At 34.1% G+C, this 20,891-nt stretch overlaps 1 protein-coding gene across 4 annotated transcripts in view; it reads left to right on the top strand.

The window, feature by feature from the left end:
• Positions 1-20,891, top strand: part of USP8 (ubiquitin specific peptidase 8) — a 51,132-nt gene that overhangs the window by 16,975 nt on the left and 13,266 nt on the right. For all 4 annotated transcript variants that reach the window (XM_069596536.1, XM_069596537.1, XM_069596538.1 and 1 more), the window contains 8 exons: positions 967-1,111; positions 5,583-5,668; positions 7,175-7,337; positions 9,729-9,771; positions 11,476-11,620; positions 15,401-15,563; positions 17,819-17,963; positions 18,266-18,486. In XM_069596536.1, the coding sequence (XP_069452637.1) occupies positions 967-1,111; positions 5,583-5,668; positions 7,175-7,337; positions 9,729-9,771; positions 11,476-11,620; positions 15,401-15,563; positions 17,819-17,963; positions 18,266-18,486 (1,111 nt within the window). The remainder of the gene's footprint in view (positions 1-966; positions 1,112-5,582; positions 5,669-7,174; positions 7,338-9,728; positions 9,772-11,475; positions 11,621-15,400; positions 15,564-17,818; positions 17,964-18,265; positions 18,487-20,891) is intronic.

Genomic DNA, 20,891 nt, shown 5'->3' with positions numbered 1-20,891 from the left:
CTATGCTTGAGAGGGCATACACACTGACTGAGATTGTCCTTGTGTAGGACTACCTTCAGTCTTAAAGACTGCTTTGGCCCCTGTTCCTTTCTGTGGTTTTCTAATTCCTTCACCTGACCAACTTCATCATTAATCCATGTCTCAGTCTTAGAGCATAGTTTGAAAAATATAGAAAACAGGATGCACTGCGTTGTAGAAATAAATTATTGATAAAGCATATTGTATATAAGCATTGGTACTATAACTTGATTGGTGAAACTTTAGTTGTAAGTGAATGAATTCCTCTTGTAGAAATGTTTGTTTTATTAATTTGCTTTCTGAGGACTGTTAAATCAGGAAAATGTCCTTAGAATGAATGCCATAGAATCTTCAAATTATTTTATTGAAGTGGAGTTTTAAGATGACATGTTTTTAGACTTTAAATATCTTTTCCTTTTAGGGCCAGTGAATCATTCAGTTATTGGTAGAAAACTCTAAAAGATTAAACTCATGTCCCCTTTCCTGGCTCTAGTTTCTTGGGTGCGGAGAATTTTACATCATGGTTAATTAGAAAAGAGTAAGGAGAATTGAAAAGTATTTAACTTTAAAATAGTAACTATTTTATCTCCCCTACTTCAATATGAGTAGTATACAGCTCTGTTCTTTAATTGTAGGGTATAACTATTATATGCATGCTGGAGGACTATTTGCCTCAGGATTATCTTTTGTAGTAAATCTTTTAAAAACTAGTCTTAGGTGCATTTTGAACAGTTTGGTGACATACAAACAATTTAGGAAATGTTAAGTATTTAATTGTAGCATAAGGGAAATTTTCATGTTGTATCCAAACTTATATCTAACTTTGTATCAATTCTGAAGTAGTGCAGTCTAAATTATGAAATGTATTGAGATTCTCTGTAGACTTTATACATGTCTTTTTCCTCCCAGATGTCAAGTGTTATAATTATTTTTTCCTCTGATTTTAAGTTATGTACAGAGTGCCCTGAAGATCTTCAAGACTGCAGAAGAAAGCAGATTAGATCGTGATGAGGAAAGGGCCTATGTGCTATATATGAAATATGTGACTGTTTATAATCTTATCAAAAAAAGGCCTGATTTCAAGCAACAGCAGGTACCCTTTATATCTAAGCTTTTATTTGCTAAGTTATTGTTACACGTTGGAGCTGTTGACCTTTAAAATTTTTAACTAACCCTGAAATTTAGCAGCGAATTCAAATTCTTCTGCAAGCAGAAAAAGCTAACTAAAGATTTACTTTAATTATTTGCAAATTTATGTGTGTGTGTGTGTGTGTGTGTGTGTACATACTCACACTGTATACATACTTCATTTGCTTTGGATTAGAACAAGTTTATAGCAACATACAGACTCAAAGTTAGTTTTCTGTTGTAATTATTGCCAGGTCAAATGGAAGGATTCAGTTACTCATGCATTAAATAAGAAATATGTGACTGTTGTACTTTTTCAAGAGTCAGGGTTTAGTCACTTATTTTTATGTGATAGTTCTTGTATTTAATTGACATCATAGCCATATTAAAGGTCTCAGCTTGCAAAATTTTTATATATTTATTATTTTCAGTCCTTTGAGCCAGGTGCCTTTCTTTCAATTTGCTGAAGCACCAGGAGGGATGGTGGGAGAGGTGTTAGTGGGTAAAGAGAATTTTTGGCTGGGATAAGTGTTGCTGGAGAAGATGGTTGCATTTTTATCACACCAGAAACAAACGAAAGAAGAAAACAGAAACTGGGTTAAAGAAATGGGAAGAATATTGTGTTCATGGTTCTACCTTTACCTAGGAATGATCTTGCTACTAGAGAATAGTAGCAAAATCCTGCTTATAGATTTCTTACCTGGTAGACAAGCCATTCTTGAATTAATATTGTGATTTTTACTTTGATTCACTAGTGGCAGAATTAGCTTGTCTCATTTAAATTGACTTATAGAAGCATAAAAAGAAAAGTTCTCCTACTCTTCAAAATAACCTTTTTTTTTCTTTTGTCTGCAGTAATGGGACTGATAATTTCTTTTGGTTGTGGGTGATGGGATAATTTTACTATTTTCTTTAATGGTGGCAAATGATTGCTGGTGTTTCTTCTCACCAGCAAAATTATGCTAGTAATCTTTACAGGGTTTTAGATCTAGCTTTGGAAAGGTAGCCCCTTGCATTTGGAGCTTCATCTTCCTGTCTAGAGGTGGGTGGAATGGTCCTGCCCTTGGAACATTCTTGAACATACTTACCTTCAGATAAAGATGGAGCCCTATTTTGCATCCTCTTTGATGGTTTTTACCATATCTGTTAAAAAGATGCTGCTTAGAATCAGTATATAATTCATGTATTTAATACTTCCTGTCATCCCTGATGTTTTTCCTAACTCCACTGGAAGATTTCTGAAAATAACAATTATGTAATGGACATTTTACTCAGAGGGTCTTTGAGTCATGTTGTTTCTGCTCAACATAAAATTGAAGAAAAGCTACTCTGCTAAATACATATGTATGGGTTATGAAGGACTACCCACAACTAAAAGCTTTGGCTTATTTATGAAATAATAAAAAGAACCCAGTGCTGGAAGACCCTGGTGGCATCACAAAAACATCACAGACTGGGGTAGAACGTACCTGGGTTGGGATTGCACTCTTTCACTTTGGGCTCCTGAGCAAGTTCCTTCTTCTTTCCTGAGCACCCCCAGTTCCTGTAAAGGGGAACCTCCTTGGTGGGTTGTGGTAAGAGATAAGTCTTGTATTATCATTCCTATCATACTGTAAGTATTCTATAAATATTGGATGGGTGATTGAATAAATGGTGGCAGTTATTCTGCTTATTTCTATTGTAAACATGTTTTATTCATTAAAACATAAATCTGAATTCTGTCAGAAATATAAAAAAGATACTGCTTAAAAAGAAATGTAAAAGTATGTACTAAAGTAAATATTTCTGAAAGATTTGAAGATTTGGAGAACTTCGGTAGTTATTGGTGTCTGCTTTTTTGTCTTTTGTGGTAGAGCCAATTTTTTATGTACTTACTTAACGTTTGCTTTATTTTCCTAACTTAGTGGTTACTTTTTTTTTTCTTTGACAAGATTGGGAGTGGTTATGTATTTACCTTTTTTTTTGAAGCTTGAAGAGGTTGGAGTAAATTTTAATCAGTAAGAAATTTTTCCATTTCCACAGAGTATCTGTTGCATTTCTGAAGAGGGTATCCATTAATAGTTGAAAGTGGCAGGACTTGTTCAGATTCAGAAGCTCCCTGCAGAGGCTCAAGTAACCCAAGCTTTTACTTCATATGCTGCAGATGTTCAGCTCTTGCTTTTCTGTAACGGATTGTTTTTTATATTTGCCCTGTCTGGGGTACCACATCTGCTTCAGTCTTAGAACTGTTTTTTGTTTCATTTAGCTCAGCTTCTCTGGCGCAGTTTAAGTATGTGAAGTATTAACTTTAGTACCTACATATTTTCTGGTTTTCATCCTTAAAATACAAAGGGACAGAAAGTAATGTGACCAGCCTTCTTCAGAAACTTAAACATTTTTCACTGGTTTTACACCAGGATTTAGAGAAAACTTGTTAATGTAGCAAGTTCATTAGTAGAAAACATGTTTATTATTTACTCATTGAAAAATATCAGTTTATGAACAATTTTTTAGGGTTATCTGAAAAAAAGGGAAGGCAGATATCCCGAAAATATTAGTACAGCAAAGTCTAGATGCAGTTAGAATATTTTTATTCCTTTTTAACAAAATTTTTTTACATCTCCATGGTGATCTTGATAATTAATCCTAAATATTATTAATAGTAAACCATTTTGTTCGGGAAGCATAAGAATTGCTTGAATTTGTGTGTTCAGGAATAGGTAAACCAAGAAGCAGATGCTTTTAGTTGTATAAGTATTGGACATTTTATTATTCTGCTAATTATCAATGCTATTGAAAAATTGGAAAAATGTTATACTTACTTGAGCTGTGTTCCTTTAAGAGCACAGAGAGAGATAAGTATTGACAAGAAACCTCATTGATATTAGGGGAATGTCTTCTGGGAGTTTTTAACAGCCATGCCCAAACATAATTTTTTCAGCATTTCAACAGTGTTAAGTCAGGCTTTTAAATGAGTTCATACCAAAAAATTAACAAAGCAACTCATAGTGTTTTTTTGGTTTTACTTTATATTTTGTTTTTATCAGAGAAATGTTAATGATTATATTTTATTTTCTCTTAAAGTAGTACATCAATAGTCAGAACATTGTGATAATGGAAGTAATTTCACTTCCCTTCCACTACAATTTTTAGTTGATATAATGTTGAGTAAATTATACTTTTATTAAAATTACATAGTGAATGCCCTTTTATTTATTTAATCTAGAAGAATAAAATCAACGAAAATACAATCTGCTTTTAGGCTAGATAGACATATGATAGTTGTTATCAACAAATTTATCCTACCAGCTCTTCCATAACTTTGAGTACAATATCATTTGTGATGAATTGTGCTAGTAGGCTCTGTTTGCGAAGTCATAGTAATAAGCTGTGGCAAATTAGGTCCATTACTTAGCTGAGTCTCACTCTACTGTTGTCATGTCAAACCAACCATGATTTGAAAATATCTCTGATTGCAAGATCCAGTGAACATCCCCTTAGGGAAGTGATTTTTTTTTTTAAACATCATTATGCTTGTTAATAATTTATGTACTAAACCTCTGTGTGTGTGTGTGTGTGTGTGTGTGTGTGTTTTAACGTAGATATGTAGATTATATTGTTGATGATTTATTTCCTGGCATTTGATATTTTGTTATGGTTTCCTCAAGTGTAAAACTTGTTTTATGTCTAAAGTGATTTACCTCCAGTTGGGAGGTAGGTAGGTATAAAATACAGGTAGAAGGAAACATCAGAGAAGGCGATGGCACCCCACTCCAGCACTCTTGCCTGGAAAATCCCATGGACGGAGGAGCCTGGTGGGCTACAGTCCATGGGGTCGCTAAGAGTCAGACACGACTGAGCGACTTCACTTTCACTTTTCACTTTCATGCACTGGAGAAGGAAATGGCAACCTACTCCAGTGTTCTTGCCTGGAGAATCCCAGGGCCGGGGGAGCCTGGGGGCTGCTGTCTGTGGGGTCGCACAGAGTCGGACACGACTGAAGCAGCTTAGCAGCAGCAGCAGCAGCAGCAGCAGAAGGAAACATCTCAGTTTAAAATAAGAAAAACGTTATGCTGTAGATTGGTATAGAATTTGCTTTACTGCTTCTGAGACTAAAAAAACTAAGTAACAGTAGGAAAATATATATTGTTTCTAAAATATGTAGTTTGCTTTTTGGCACTTATTCATAAGCAATGAGAATAGTATTTACACTCCTTAAAGGTGTGTTATAAATTACTTACTTTTAAGCATACTATTGATATGAAGAAATATTTTTGAAACAACTGGAGAAGTCATGTACTAATGTAGGTTTAAAGTTTTAAAAAGGATTTTATTCAGTCATAATATTTTTATCTAAACTTTTGTTTATATACACAGCATGATTTTGTGTTTTTAGCATTAGTGCTATGTACAGTAGCTAGCACTAACAGTATAAAATGGTTTTCATATAATTTTAGGACTACTTTCATTCTATACTTGGACCTGCAAACATCAAAAAAGCTATTGAAGAAGCTGAGAGACTCTCTGAAAGCCTTAAACTCAGGTATGGACACTATTATGAAATCTCTAGAAAAATGAATATTTAGAAGGTAAAAATAATGTTTAGAATTTGTTCATTTATATATGACCATGCATATAAATTCCAGTTCCTGGGGAAAAAGTCTTACTCATGTGTTACCATTAATATTCTTTACTGAAAATTTTAAATGTTTAGACTGATACATTGTTAAGATAAGCATTGGTGTATTAGATTATAACTCAAGTCCATTTTTTTCTAAGTTTCTGACAGGATTCTTCAGAAAAACATAATTTTTTCACATGCTTCATGTTGCAGTGACATGTTGTAACACCATATGTTTCAGTTTTTAGTCATTAGTCACTCTTTAAATAACAAAATTAAAAGGGAGCTATTTTTAATTCAGTTTTTTCTCAATGGATTTTCAATACTTAGAGTAATTAATAGCACCAACCTATTATAGTTAGACAGGTTTTCCCTTGCTATCTGAAAGTAAAGTGTTCTGTGAAACCATACCTTAGGAGACATCTTGTTACCAGATGCACAAAACAAATAATCGAGGTATAACACAGATGCTTACAGACACAGTGCAAAGCTATAACAGTTTGGTGCTGAGATGCTAGTGTAGCTCCTGGGGAGGGAGCTTGGCAGTGCCAGCTCTGCCCAGAGTGTACACTACTTCTCTAATAGCTTGCTGAAAACAACTGCTAAGCACTTGTTTTTCATTTTTCACCTTTTTTCTATAAGTAAAAATAATCTTCAGATTTGTTTTAGTTAGTAAAAACAGGTACTCATGTAAGTCTTTTGTAAAAGTGAAGTGGCATAAAGAAAACTTTGGAAAAGCAGGGATACTTGTATACATCATAGCCTTTACTTAGACATTATCTTTTCCAACTAATGTGTTCCCTTGGTCCTTTCCAGAATTGCTAACCTTGGGGTTGAAATATGTTAAGGTGGATGATATCATTTAGAATCACTATTCCCTTTATCCTTTAGCCAGTTAATCAACCAAGTAGAATTAGAGTTTCTTCTGATTTGGGGATTACCCATTATTGTTTACTCTTGGATTGCCTAGATTTCCCTAATCACACTACTAATAGCAATAATCATGTTCTTTATTCCTCTATCTTTGGGACTTTAGGTTCTTTCACTTATTTATTGTCTGTACTTTTGTATTTTGAAGTATTGTATAATAAGGCTTCATAGTTAGTTTTAGGATTTTAGGACTGTAAATCCTTTGAAAAGGAAACTGCAGCATATTTGAATCTTCAAAGGATTGAAATTAGTGAGAGGCAAAGAGCAAAAAGAATATTAAACAACTTCAACTTGAGAGCATAGAGTATCTTTTCAAGCTTTTTGAGCAATTTGAAATAAATCTACAGAGGGCAGATTTGTGATTTGTAACAACCCTGGCAGAATTGAATTTCAGTTGAAAGAATACAGCCATAAAATATCTGAAAGTGGGGAACTGGATATGTTTTACTTTCCACCATTATGCCAATAAAAGACATCTTGACTTCTTTTTTCAACTAGATATGAAGAAGCTGAAGTTCGGAAAAAACTTGAAGAAAAGGACAGACAGGAGAAAGAGCAGCTGCAGAAACAGAAAAAGCAGGAAGCAGAAAGAGAGGATGATAGCACATCAGATAAAAGTTCTTTGGAAAATGTACTGGATGCCAAAGACAAAACTCAAAAGGTATTTCAGGTTTATTCTGTGAGCTAGAAAGACTGGTTCTTTTGTCAGATGATTTGCTTAAGAAGAATTGAAATACCACTATGTCTTTTCTTCTTAAATAATAAGGATAATATTTAATGTGTTTTCACTAGAAATTGAATTAATTAATTTTAGCTTTAGTTGATTCCAGATTTTTTTTTTTGATGCTTCTACAGAAATATGTTGTGTATATTATTAGGTTTTAGCAGTCATTATAGACTTTACTAGAGTTGTGGAAAGGGCATTTGAACTGTGATTCAGTATATCTGAGTTCGGGTCCCATATCAAGTCTTGCTTAACTGTTTTAGGACTTAGTTTGGCCAGTGAAGGTCTAAAATAGATGATCTTTAAGGTCTTTCCTTTTTAATAAATGTAATTTACATTAGGGAAAGATTTGGTACACTGTTTCTTTGGTATGAAACCTTTTTTCTGTTCTTATTTTTTCCCTTTTACTTTTTCTTTTTTTCTCTGTCCCAGTTTCCCCTTCCTCTTTGTCTTCTTCTGGTTCCATTTTGTTCAACGATTACTTGTAGTTTTTTCAGCTGTATCATTTGTTTGCCAGAAACTGTTAGTGATACCTACCAGTTATCACTATAACTCCTTGCCTTTAACCTCCTCAGAAGCTATTCTTTGTAAAATATAATTCCTTAAGCACATTTGAAATTCATGTAAAATTTCTAATTTAATTTTTCCTAAGTATTTTGTACCTTTCACCTATCATTTGTATGTGGGTTATCACTGATTTCATTAAGAAGTAGTAGTTGAATTGCTTCTGACAGTGGGCTAGGTACCATGTAAAAAGAAGTGAAGAAATCCAATCTTTTGATTTTAGGAACTCATAATGTAAGATAAACAGTACTGCTGTAGAGACATATTCATTTATAGGTCAAATGGCTAATAAAAAAAAGTCAAGATTCCCAATAATTATATGAAAGGAACTTTTAAACTTTGATTTTGCTGTTTTCCAACAGCAAGGCTATCTTTCTTTACTTTTGTTTACCCATTTTATATTGAAAAGAGGATACAATTAAATTCTGTTAACACAGCTTCAATAATCAACTAATGTTTGCTATGGTTTTTATCTACACCTCTTTCTTCAGTCAAATTCTGGACGACATAGCAGGCTAAATATTTTGGTATGCAACTCAAAGAAAGGAACCTTTTTCTTAATAACTACCGTGCTGTTTTCCTACCTCACAAAATTAACAATAACTCCCTGATATAAATTAAAGCCCAGTCTATATTTATACTCACCACTTGTCTCATAATGATTTTTTAGAGTTGATTGGTTTGAATCAGTATCCAAACAAGGTCCACTCATTGTCTTTTGGTTGCAATGTGTCTTAAGTCTCTATAGCATCCTGTACTTGAGTCTCCTCATTTTTCATTTCTTGCATTTGGCTTTTTAATACTAGATCAGTTCTATAAAATGAACCACATTCCGGATTTATCTGATTACTTCCTCTTTGTGTCACTTAACTTGTTCCTCTGTCTCCTGTATTTCCTGTAGGCTGGAAGTTCAGCCTAAGAGCTCAGTTAGATTCAGGTTCAGTTTGTTTGTTTGTTTGTTTGTTTGTTTTTGACAAGAATGCTTTATAGGTGATACTGTGTACTTTATATTATATCATATTAGGAGGCACATAATACACATTTCTTTTTTTACTTTTAGTGATGCAGAAATAGATCTATAAATGCTTGTGGGTCCTTAATTTTCCCATCTGAAAAATAAGTTAGTACTTTAGAGCAGGGGTCCACAGCCTCTGGGATCTAATGCCTGATGATCTGAGTGGAAGCTGACATAATAACAGAAATGAAATACACAATAAATGTAATGCACTTGAATCATCGTGAAACCATCCATACCCCCACCTTGGTCCATGGAAAAATTGTCTTCTGTGAAACCAGTCCCTGGTGCCAAAAAGGTTGGGGACTACTGCCTTAGAGAATTATCCCATTTTATTTTGGTTAGGAAATACAAATTTATAAAATTTTGTATTAATTCATTTTCCTTTAAGTCTATACTGGAGGATGCTGAAGGGAATGGAGTTTTTATTTCACAATAAGAAGTGCTGTCTTGTTAAGTTAAAGACTAAATTTCTCTAATAATTTGTGCTTTGAAATTATATTTCACCTTTAACTGGAGAAAATTTTGAGGAAATGATATATGAATGTGATGTTACTAGTTGTTTTAGCTGTTGTCAGAGTAGTCTGATAATGCCATTACTGTTCGTCTGTATTTTTATAAAATGCCAGTATCTGCACATTGCGTTTCCTAGAAGGCTTTCAGTTTCAAAGTATTAAAGTTGGACTTTTTCTTTCTGTAAAAATTTTTGTTTCCATTAAAGTTTAAACTTTTTTTCCCCTATGAAATAGATAAATGGTGAAAAGAGTGAAAAAAATGAGACTACAGAGAAAGGTAAGTGTGTTCAGAAAGGAGTTTTTAGGTTATTATTGAGATCTTTTGATCTCAGATTTTATACAGTGAGATCTTAGCATTTCATTTCATCTGTATGTGAGTTTCTATCATTTTTCCTAACTTCTACAATAGTACTGAAAATGCACTATAGTCTATACTTAGATATCATAGGGAATATTTTTGGTAATATACATTTGAAAACATCAGAATTACAGTTGGTACTTGTCATTTTTTTTTCCCCAAGATGTACCTTAGCATAGTGGTTAAGAGCCTGGAGTCTCAGAAGTCAGACTTCTCAGGTTTGAGTACACACTTCTGAGTTTCACTTTGAGCTTATTACTTCACCTTTCTACTTCAGTCCCCCCCGGCCCATACAATGGGGATAATAATTGCATCTATTTCTTAGGGTTATTGTAAGGAGTGATTGAGTTAATACATGTGATACTCTTAGAACACAGTAAATGTCATATAAGTAACTGTTAGTACTTATGACTCTGAGTGGTAGACTTAATTATTCAAAGCCTTTTTCATTCCCCTCAAAAAAATTCTGAACCAGTAATTTGGATGTCCATAGGTGGTGTTGACGTGCCAGGAACAAGGGTGTGACCTAAACAATAAGACTTAGGCAGTTACCTAAGTTTTCCTCTCTCAGAAAAGATTTAACTTCAACAGTGATTGTTTGTAACACTAAAATTATCTATTTAAAATATTGCCATATAACAGTTAAAAGAGTAAAACTGAGTGTAGTGAGGTATCTTCCTGAAAGCTGTTACCAGTTCATTCTAAGATTAGTTTTTATCCATATGTTCTTTTGTATCTCACCCTGCTTAGATTTAACCCTTCTTGGTGGTTTGTTTTCACTCTTTAGACTGTTTTGATGTCAAAGTGATCTTGGTGGTTAGAAGAGGAAGTAAGATGGTTATTAGCAACTGGGAATTTTAGCTTTGGAGGTAGTGTGACTATGTTCTTCCCACAGATGAAATAGTTCTGTACATATTTAAGCCTCCTGGTAGTACTTTTTAATCTTCACTTCAGGTGGTAGAACCTGGAAGGAAAATAGCAACATAGGGATTATTTATTTTGGCTAAATTTTAAAGGGCTCAATATTAAATATCTTATGCTTGAGGAGCCCTGTGGTCCTTGCATGAAAGCAGCTATAGACAGTATGTAAACAAATGAGTGTAGCTGTGTTCCAGTGAAAACAGGTGACCAACCCCAGATGTGGGACACAGATAACAAACTTTTGGCTTATTATTCTAGGAAATCTACAAGGTTTTCAGATAGCCCCCAAAAGACCCCAAGGAGACTTGTAAAAAATTTAGAACCTTTCAAGAACTTTTGATCCATAAATTTTTTTTCTGGTTGACATTTCTCAAATGACTTAATTTTTTAAACTAGAATATTTTCATGAGACACAAATTATTAGTATTTTATATAGCAACAGAGCCAGCACCAGATGTAGTTGTAATATCACCAGCAAGTTTTGGTATTTAAGTCTTTATAAACAAAGCTTTGAACTAGTTTCTTGATAAATGCCAAAAGCAAATTGTATATAAAGTTAGTTTAAAAGGTAATAAATAATGTGATGGGACAGCAAGTATACGACACTTCCAGGAAAAACTATGCTTGCCGTGTGGTCAGTGATATGATAGCACGTGGAACTGGGTGCTTCTTGTCACTTATATTGTCTCTGTCAATTCCAAGGAGCAATCACAGCGAAGGAGCTATACACAATGATGATGGATAAAAACATCAGCTTGATTATAATGGATGCTCGGAGAATGCAGGATTATCTGGATTCCCATATTTCAGATTCTCTCAGTGTTCCTGAAGAAGCCATCAGTCCAGGGTGAGTCATTATATATTTAGATAAAATGGTAAACTGTGGACAGTAGTAAATGTTGCAGCTTAGCATCCATGTTAAATGTGGCAGTCTTTTCTTTTCCTGTGGTGCTTTTCATTCTTTGTTCCTCAGTGGCACACCTTACCCTTTCTGTAGGGTAGTGTAAAAGACATCCCGGTTTGGCTCTTTTTTCCTGTCTGTGGCATTTGGAGCCTTATTGGAAGAGGAATGAAACTGCTTTTGTATGTCTGCTTTACCCAGGTGTTTGTTGAGTAATTGCTCCTGTTTTTTATTTTTGAGCTTGTGAATCATATCTACAAAACTAGTAGATACTAGTTTTATGACTAAAATCATAAACTAGTTGAATTATTTTCTATTTTTAAGTTCCCCATACTATTACCTGTGGTAAGAGAGTACATAAATACTTTCTTGAAGAAGTAGCAGGTTAGCTAAGTGATTAAGAAAAAAATATGGGTTATAAAATCAGGCTGTGTTCAGACTGTGTAATTCTGTCACTTATTAGCCTCATTACTTCTAGCTAGTAATCTAACCTCTCTAAGCCCATGTTTCCATCTGTGAAACTGGGATAATAATAGAACATATCTGAGAAGGTTTGAGAAGTTTAAATGACAGATTTTACATAAACATACATTTAGCACAGTGCCTGGCACTAGTAAGGACCTACTAATCTCTTTCTTTCTATTTTAAAAGCCTTTAACCTGTAAAAGAATTTAAAGTTACTTGCATGAATATACTGTATATTAGAAACTATTATTATAATAGTGACAGAGCTAAAACTCCAGTTCCGTGGCTATTTTCATTACTATGAGTGTTATAAAAATTACATAACTTATCTAGGTCTTAGTTTATGGTACTGGATTAGTTAAAATCTATGGTATAACTTAAGGAATCTTAAAAAGAAACATTTTTAAAGTTAGGCAATAAAATTTGCACAGTTTCTAGCACATTGCAGAGGCTTATAATTGCTCAACCTGAAGAATAGAGTGCTTTGCAAATATGCTATTTAAAAATGAGATTAGAAAGAAAGACAAACGGGGTGGGGGGAAGAAAAATTTTTTTAAATAAGAATTTTTAAAAAAGGAAAAAAATGAGATTAGAGTGCCTAGTCTAATCAAGTAGGTATGAATATTTTTTCTAGGATTTTAAAAGACAGAGTTATGATTAATCTTCAATGGTCTTACCTATACTAACAGAATGCTGGTGGCTTTTGTTGAGTTTAACTGTTTCCCAAAATGCGAGAATTTGACTAATGTGAAACTCAAGGTGAGTTTAGATTCAAGACTAAAGATCAATGAATTGCATACTAAGAAAATGATTACCTTTTAATTTCTGTTTCAGTCCTTCTGAATTAGTTAAAAGATGTTTCAGTTTGGTGCTAGCTTTCCTTTTTAGTATTTGTTAATATCCCCTTCTTGCCAGAGAGCAGGCCTCAGAGTTCTCTACAGGTAACAATATCCTTAGCCCAGTCAGTTTTCAAAAACTGAATGCATCCATTTAGCTAGTGTCCGGACCAAGAAACAGAACATTACCATCATTCTAGGAGGCCCCCCCTTATGCTACCCATCTGTGGCTACCCATATCCCCCATCCACCCAAGGGAAGCACCAACAGATTTGTTTTTGTAGTTTATATAAATGGAATTGTACAATCTAAAGTCTTTAATGTCTGGCTTCTTATACTTGACCTTATGTTTGTGAGTCATGTATACTATTGTGTGCGGTTGTAATTTGTTTATCCTCATTGCTATTTGGTGATCTATTATGTGAACATAGCATAATTCACTGATCTGTTTTATTTACTTTTAGGATTATCCTTTATTTATTGGACATGATGCTGTTTTTTCATGCATATAGGAACATACGCTTTCCTGTTAAAAACAATTCAAGTAAAGGTTCACTTTCAATTAAATAGTTAAAACATTACACAGTGGACAAAGGAGAGCAGAGTTGTAGCAGCTTGTGAAGGGGGTATGTGAAAGACTGAAGTTTGAGGAGTACTGACTGATTTTATTGTTTTCTAAACTAGAGTTCTGAAGAATACTAGTGAGTTTTTAGACAAAGTGTATTTAGGCAAATAATCCTTAGAGTCAGAAATTGTCCTTAAGAATATCATGTTTCAGTTTTCCTCCTCCTTTGTTGACCAAGCATCCTTTTAATCTCTAATCTTTGTATATCAAGTAGGATTTAACTATAAAACAGTATTTTGTATTTCCTTTTTTCCCCTTATTTCCTAGAAAATATGGTAACCAACATTATAATATAGGAACAGGATTTTTTTCTCTTAAATTATCTAAACCATTTAGTTTTGCTTAGAATACAAGTTTCTGCCCAGTTTGCCAGCATCACCAGTTAAATACTGAAATGCCTAGGTGCTTTGCTAGGAATAATGTGGAGTTCCTTACCTGGAGGTGCAAATCTGTATTATTCATTCCATCATTTCAGCAGATATTTACTGAGCACTCATGATGGGCTGAGTGACTGTGGTTCTAAGAGCTGGGGCTAAATCACTGAACAGACAGAAATCTTTGCTTCGTGGAGCTTATATTTTAACAGGATAGGTGAGACAGACAGTAAACCTTAAAATGTACATCTGCCACTGATAAGCGCTGTGGAGATGACTGTGTTCAGTGTGTATGTTGGGCTGAGTATTAAACATTTTAATCCATGAAGGTTTCATGGAGAAGCTATCCCTCAGCTAACCTTGAGATAAGAGAAATGAGTGATGCGCTTACCTGAGGAAAGAGAGTTCCAGACAGAGGGGACAGTAGGAGCAGAGTGCTTAGGCAGGAGATGCCTGCATAAACCAGGAATCACAAGGCAGTGCCAAGGGTGCAGTGGAGCTGAGGGGAGTAAGTTAGTTAAGCAGTGATAAGGATGTTCGGGTAATAGGATTTGAGGTAGGAGCCATGCACTGGGGCTCTTTAGGTAAGAATTTAAGCTTTTGTGTGAGTGAAGTAGGAAGTGAAGAACATGCTTTAGTATAGACTTGGTATTATTCACAGGTGATGATGTAGCAGGCAGCACAGCAAAACAATTAAGAGTGTACATGTGAGCTAGTGGCAACTGTAACCTTGGATACTAACCCCTTTGTGCCTCAGTTTCCCCATCTATAAGGATAATAATGCCTATTTTATAGGAGTATAGTGAGGATCTAGTGAGAGTCAATGAGAATAAAACATTTAGAATAGTACCTGGCACATGGTAAATGCTGTATGTGTTTGTTAAATAAGCATTTTGTTACTTGGTTACTTATTAATTATCTGTATAGGTATAAGAGAACTGAAATATAAAAGTGTTACCCCCTGTCCCCCATTATTTATATTTGACTGAGATGTAGTCAGATGAGTTCCTATGTTTTCATTTTTTGCCCCCTACTTCTTTTTTTAATATTAAGGGTCAAATGAGTCTGTTTCTTTCAGCCTCTAATAATTACTAAAATATGTTTTAATATTATGCATTAGTGAAGGTGTTAAACATTTTAGGCTATTCTTAACATATAGTCTGACCTTAGAAAGGAAACTTTGCTATGATATGAGGAGTTCCCTGGCGGTCCAGTGGTTAGGACTCTGCTTTTATTGCCAAGGGCTCTGGGTTCAGTCCCTGGTTGGGGAATTAAAACCCCAGAAGCCCCATGACATGGCCAAAAAAAAAGAAAAAACGTTTGCTATGGTATGATAAAGACTGTGGAACAAAACTTGGTGTCTTATAACAGTATATTAGGACCTCTTGTCTACTTTTGCCCCAATACAAATGTTAATACATTTCAGAGTCACTGCTAGTTGGATTGAAGCAAACCTCCCAGATGATTCTAAAGACACATGGAAGAAGAGGGGGACTGTGGATTATGTGGTCCTTCTTGACTGGTTTAGTTCTGCAAAAGATTTACAACTTGGGACAACTCTACGGAGTCTGAAAGATGCACTTTTCAAGGTTAGCAAGTTTCCTTGTTAGTTCACTGTAATTGCAAGCCTTCTCTGGTTGTTAGAAAGGTATGTTGACTAGTTGATTATCTTAAGGACATGAAGATCCATCATGCTTTGGTTATAGACTTTTAAAAAATTCAGATTTAGAAGACTAGTTTTGAATAACCGAATAATATTAAAATTATCTTAACAGTAGGATAATTAGAACTTCCAGAAATGTAAATTATTTGGAAAATGATGTTTTTGTTATGAAACATAAAGGAAGAAATCATTAAGGAAAAAAGACTGATACAACAATAAAATAAAAACTTAAGTGTGAAAAAATGATTTGAAGGCAGAAGGTAAAAATATTTGTAACAGATATGGCACTGATTTAGAACACCTAAAATCTGCAGAGTTTTTGCGAATAAATAAGATTACTTAAGATAAAATGTTGAAGTAGTAGAAACAGATAGATAGAAGATATGAAAGTGACAAAAATAAAAATATCAACATGACTAGTAATCAGAAATGCAAATTCAAACAGTTAATGTCACTGTCGTGATCAGATTAACAAGGATAAAAGTAATACTTGGTTTAATATGTTAAATTATTAAATAGCACTAAATGCTGGTAAGCATGTGGTAAGAATAAAACTCAGTGTGCTGGTAGGAGGGTCAGTTGATGGAACATTGTCTTCCAGGAGAGCAGTCTTAAAAGCCTTGAAACAATCATGCTTCAAAGCAGGAAATCGCAGAATATAGCCAGGTATAGGCTGGTATATGAAACTGCCAGTATTCACCTACTTCTCAGTAAAAAAGTGACAGTTTCATAAAGGTAAGCCAAAGGTACCTGTAAAGTTTAGTGTATGATAAAGATGACATAACAGATCAGTGAGGAAAAGATGGATTGAAATAACTGGTTTGAGGAGAGCTGGCTAGCCAGTAAAGTAAAAGAAAGAGGATCTCTGCCTTATTTCTTAGACCACACTAGATTCCAAATGGGTAAAAGACATAAATATGTTGATTGAAACAGTGAACTACCAGGAAAAGCCATGATAAATGTTTTTATTACCTTGATCCCGAACCAAAGAGGCTCATATATTTGACTGTACTGAAAATACCACAAATAAAAAGTCAGGGAAAATATTTGTAACAAGACGAAAACCTATTTTCCTTAATACTCAGAGTACATTCACTGTTTACTAAGAAAAATAGCAGTCTGTAGAAAAATGGGTGAAAGATGAGATTAAGGTAAACCATAGACTATAAAGGGTTAATAAATGTATTAAAAGATGTTAAACTTCACATATAAATGCTACTACAACGCATTTTATGTCCACCAGTTTGGTAAAAATTATAAAGACTTACAGTGGGCATTCTCATACACTGATGGTAAATGTGTAAACTGACATTGTCTTTTGAAGGGCAGTTTGATGGCATCTTTTAAGCCAATGGTTTTAGGAAATTATTGTACAGAAATACACAAACATATTTTTTAAAGTTCATTTCAAAGATAAGCAATATGTATTAAAAGCCTTAAAATGTTCTTGGCCTACCCTCTCTACTTCTGGGAACTTTTCCTAATGGAGTCAATTAGGTATGTGTATAGGATCTTTATTGGAGAAGGAAATGGCAACCCACTCGTGTTCTTGCCTGGAGAATCCCAGGGATGGGGGAGGCTGGTGGGCTGCCGTGTATGGGGTCGCAGAGTCGAACACGACTGAAGTGACTTAGCATAGGATCTTTAGTATTTATCTCAGCATTTTTAATAATTAAATAGGAAAAATAATAATTGTTGAAAGTTATTATAATCAGTAATTGTTGATTCAGTTTTGGTGTGTGTGTGTATGTAGGTGTCTGTATAAAACAGAATATTATCTGGTCATTACAGATGATGATATAGCTCTTTATGGATAGTAGATGATCGTATTAAAGAAAAGCAGCATAAGTTTCATTATTTTATTAAAAAATGAAAAGTATATATAGAAAACAGTAAGAATAAACTAAAATGTTATTTCTGGATGATGAGGTTATATTTTTATTGTATGTTGTGTTCCTATTTTTCTTCTAAGATCATGGATTACTTGTGTGATTTTAAAAACCTGATCTATCCATTTGTTTCATTAAATGCTGAATTTTGAATTCATCTGTCTCTTTTTTTTTATAATCATTTACAAAAAATGGATCTTTTAAGAACAGTTTAATATTCAGGTTTGTTGTGTTTTTAGCTGTCAAGAGACTGCTGCCATATTATTAAACATACTATTTCCTTATTTTATAGTGGGAAAGTAAAGCTGTCCTGTGCAATGAACCTTTGGTTTTAGAAGGAGGCTATGAAAACTGGCTCCTTTGTTATCCACAGTATACAACAAATGCTAAAGTTACACCACCCCCACGAGGCAAGAATGAAGAGGTGTCTGTCTCATGTATGTATGTGAAATTTTTTGTTTAAAATTGCTTTGGTAAAATTTTAAATTTTTTCTGTTCTCAGGGTAGTGTTCTTGGTTGTGTGTGCATTTGTCCTGTTAGATAGCAGTTTGCTTTTAGGCATAAAAAATACAAGATGTCCACAGTATGAAAGTTAATGTTTATCAGTTCATTAAGACTGTTGTGGTTGTCACTGCTTACTTCATGTTTAACTATGACATAGAACATGCATGAGACATGAAGTACTGTTTATGGGGTTTGCTCTTCTTTCAAGAATATTTTTATCTTTTGGGGATTTTAGTGGACTTCACTTACCCTTCACTGGAAGAATCAGTTCCTTCTAAACCTACTGCCCAGATGATACCTCCTATAGAAATCAGTGAAAATACAGAATTGAGAAACAGTCAAGATGAGAGAATGGGACCACTGAATATATCAGCTCCAGTTGAACCAATTGCTGCTTCTAAATCTGATGTTTCACCCATAATTCAGCCAGTGCCTATTTTAAAGAATATTCCACAGGTATGTTTTAACTTTATTATGTCTTTTCTTTTAATATTAAGGATATAGTATAGAAATATGTATGTAGTGTATATATACCTTCAATATTTTAGAAAGAAAAATATTGAAAAAAATCTATGTTTCTCTATTTTTGGTATACTGGTACATTTTTGCCATAAAAAAACTTCAATGTAATTGTCTTATTGCCACAGCAATATCAGAATAGAAAATTGAAAGGATTTTAAACCTAACTGGGTCCATTTAGTATAGGCAATACTAATGGAAGACAGTATTAGCACAATGACCTTGAACAACACTTGCAGGTGTTTATTATAAATTTAATTCATAGTATTTTCCCAGATGGTTTGGCTTACAGATGATAGATATATGATGTCAGTATTTTGGTTTTGAAATAGTTCTTTAGTTTGATTTCCTTAGACTCTGACACATAAATAACAGGCATATTTTAACAATAATTGTTTAAAAGAGCTTACATAAAAGATGTTAAAATAAAAAAATTATAATATCTTTCTTGTCATTAGATTTTATTTAAAGGAAGATAAACTAATTCTTTCCTGTGTATTTTCCAGTAAGATTTTTTTTTAGCATTTTTAATTTTTTTCTCAGATATTTAAATAATATTTCATATTTGAAGTAGGAGAAGGCAATAGCACCCCACTCCAGTACTCTTGCCTGGAAAATCCCATGGGCAGAGGAGCCTGGTAGGCTGTAGTCCATGGGGTCGCTAGGAGTCGGACATGACTGAGCGACTTCACTTTCACTTTTCACTTTCATGCATTGGAGAAGGAAATGGCAACCCACTCCAGTGTTCTTGCCAGGGACGGGGAGAATCCCAGGGACGGGGGAGCCTGGTGGGCTGCCGTCTGTGGGGTCGCACAGAGTCGGACACGACTGAAGCGACTTAGCAGGAACGTCTGGTTTGTGGAGCAGGCTCTGATTAGAAAATTTAGTCATTTTTTGGGGATATAAAATAAAGCAGTTCATGTTTTAAGGCCTACTTTTAACATTTCTGATTAAATCTTAAGACTAATTATTTGAATAATTTTTCTTAAAATGAAAATTTAAGAAATTTTAAAAAGAGCTTATGACATTGCACTTCCTTTCAATTTAACCACCATGTTATTTAAATCATAATCCCTGTGTGACTTTCTGAGATATGTACAATTTATGAATTGTACCTTGATAAACATGTACTATTTAATATAATCAATAATATGCATCAATAAATATGTACTGTTTAATAGTCAGTGGAGCACACATACATCAAGAAGAGAAGTTCTCACTGAGAGTCGGTATCATCAGGGAGGTCTTCATGGAGGAGGTAGTATTTTTATCTGGGCTTTAAGAGTGGAGTAGGATTTAAGGATGAAAGAAACAAGTGGAAAAATTTTATGACTAAAGGCACAAAGCATGTTCTGGGATTGGTAAGTAGTTCTGACAGGCTTGGGCACAGCTCTCGGAGAGAGGTGAGTGTGATGATAGATAAGATTGGAAAAGTGGACAGAAGTCATCAAGAGAGACTTTGATCTCTCTTGGAATTTTGTCCTGTAGGCGAAAGGAAATCGTTAAAGAATTTTAAACTTGAAAGTAACATGATCATAGCTATGCTTTTAAGATGAGTGGAAAATGTGGATGAAAACATTTATTTTGATCCCTGTTCACCTTTTATTGTTAACCTCATCCTCACAGTGTTTGTTCTAACTTTATTCACAAATAAATTTTAAAAAGGGTGGGGGCAGGGAAGTTTTTTTTTTTTAAGTGAAGAGGCAAAAAGAGAAGAGCAGAGGAATGATTCCTTGTGATAGTGTTTTCTAATGGGAAAAACATACAGTTCATTTTGTAGGAACTATACAGGTTGTTACTGGCAGACATTCTCATTTTTATTTCAGTGAACATCTCAAGAAATGATGTTAGGGTCATTTTTAACAATTTTGTAGGGTTAGTATATTGTTAAATTGAGGTAATTACTCGGTTTTAATTAGTATCTTATCTCTTATGGAAGTTGTTCTGGAATATTTTATTCATTCTCTCTGCAACATTTTATTTCCTGTTAGGCACAGTCTCTACCCTCCTGGAGCTTATGGGCTAATAGGGAAGATTTTAAACAATTAAAGTTGTTTAATCAGAATCCCAGTAAGTACTAAGAGGGAAAAGAATAGAGTATTATGACAGCATATATCAAGAGGCTTAGCTGGTCCTTAGGGATCAGGGTAGTCTTTTCTAAGGGAGAGATATTTAAACTAAAACTTAATGTTGTGGGCATTATCTAGCTGAACAACTAGTATAAAGGCCTGACTTGGGAAGAAGCATGGCATCTTTGAGGGATTAAAGATGGGGGCAGGGTAAGTATGGCTGATGTATAGGCAGAAGAGAGACCACACAGGCATGGCAAGACTTTTAGATCT

This window comes from Ovis canadensis, chromosome 7 (genome assembly GCF_042477335.2).
Source record: "Ovis canadensis isolate MfBH-ARS-UI-01 breed Bighorn chromosome 7, ARS-UI_OviCan_v2, whole genome shotgun sequence".
NCBI classification, from domain to species: Eukaryota; Metazoa; Chordata; class Mammalia; order Artiodactyla; family Bovidae; genus Ovis; species Ovis canadensis.
Note: the sequence above shows the minus strand (reverse complement) of the source record. Positions and strands in the feature narration are given on the sequence as shown.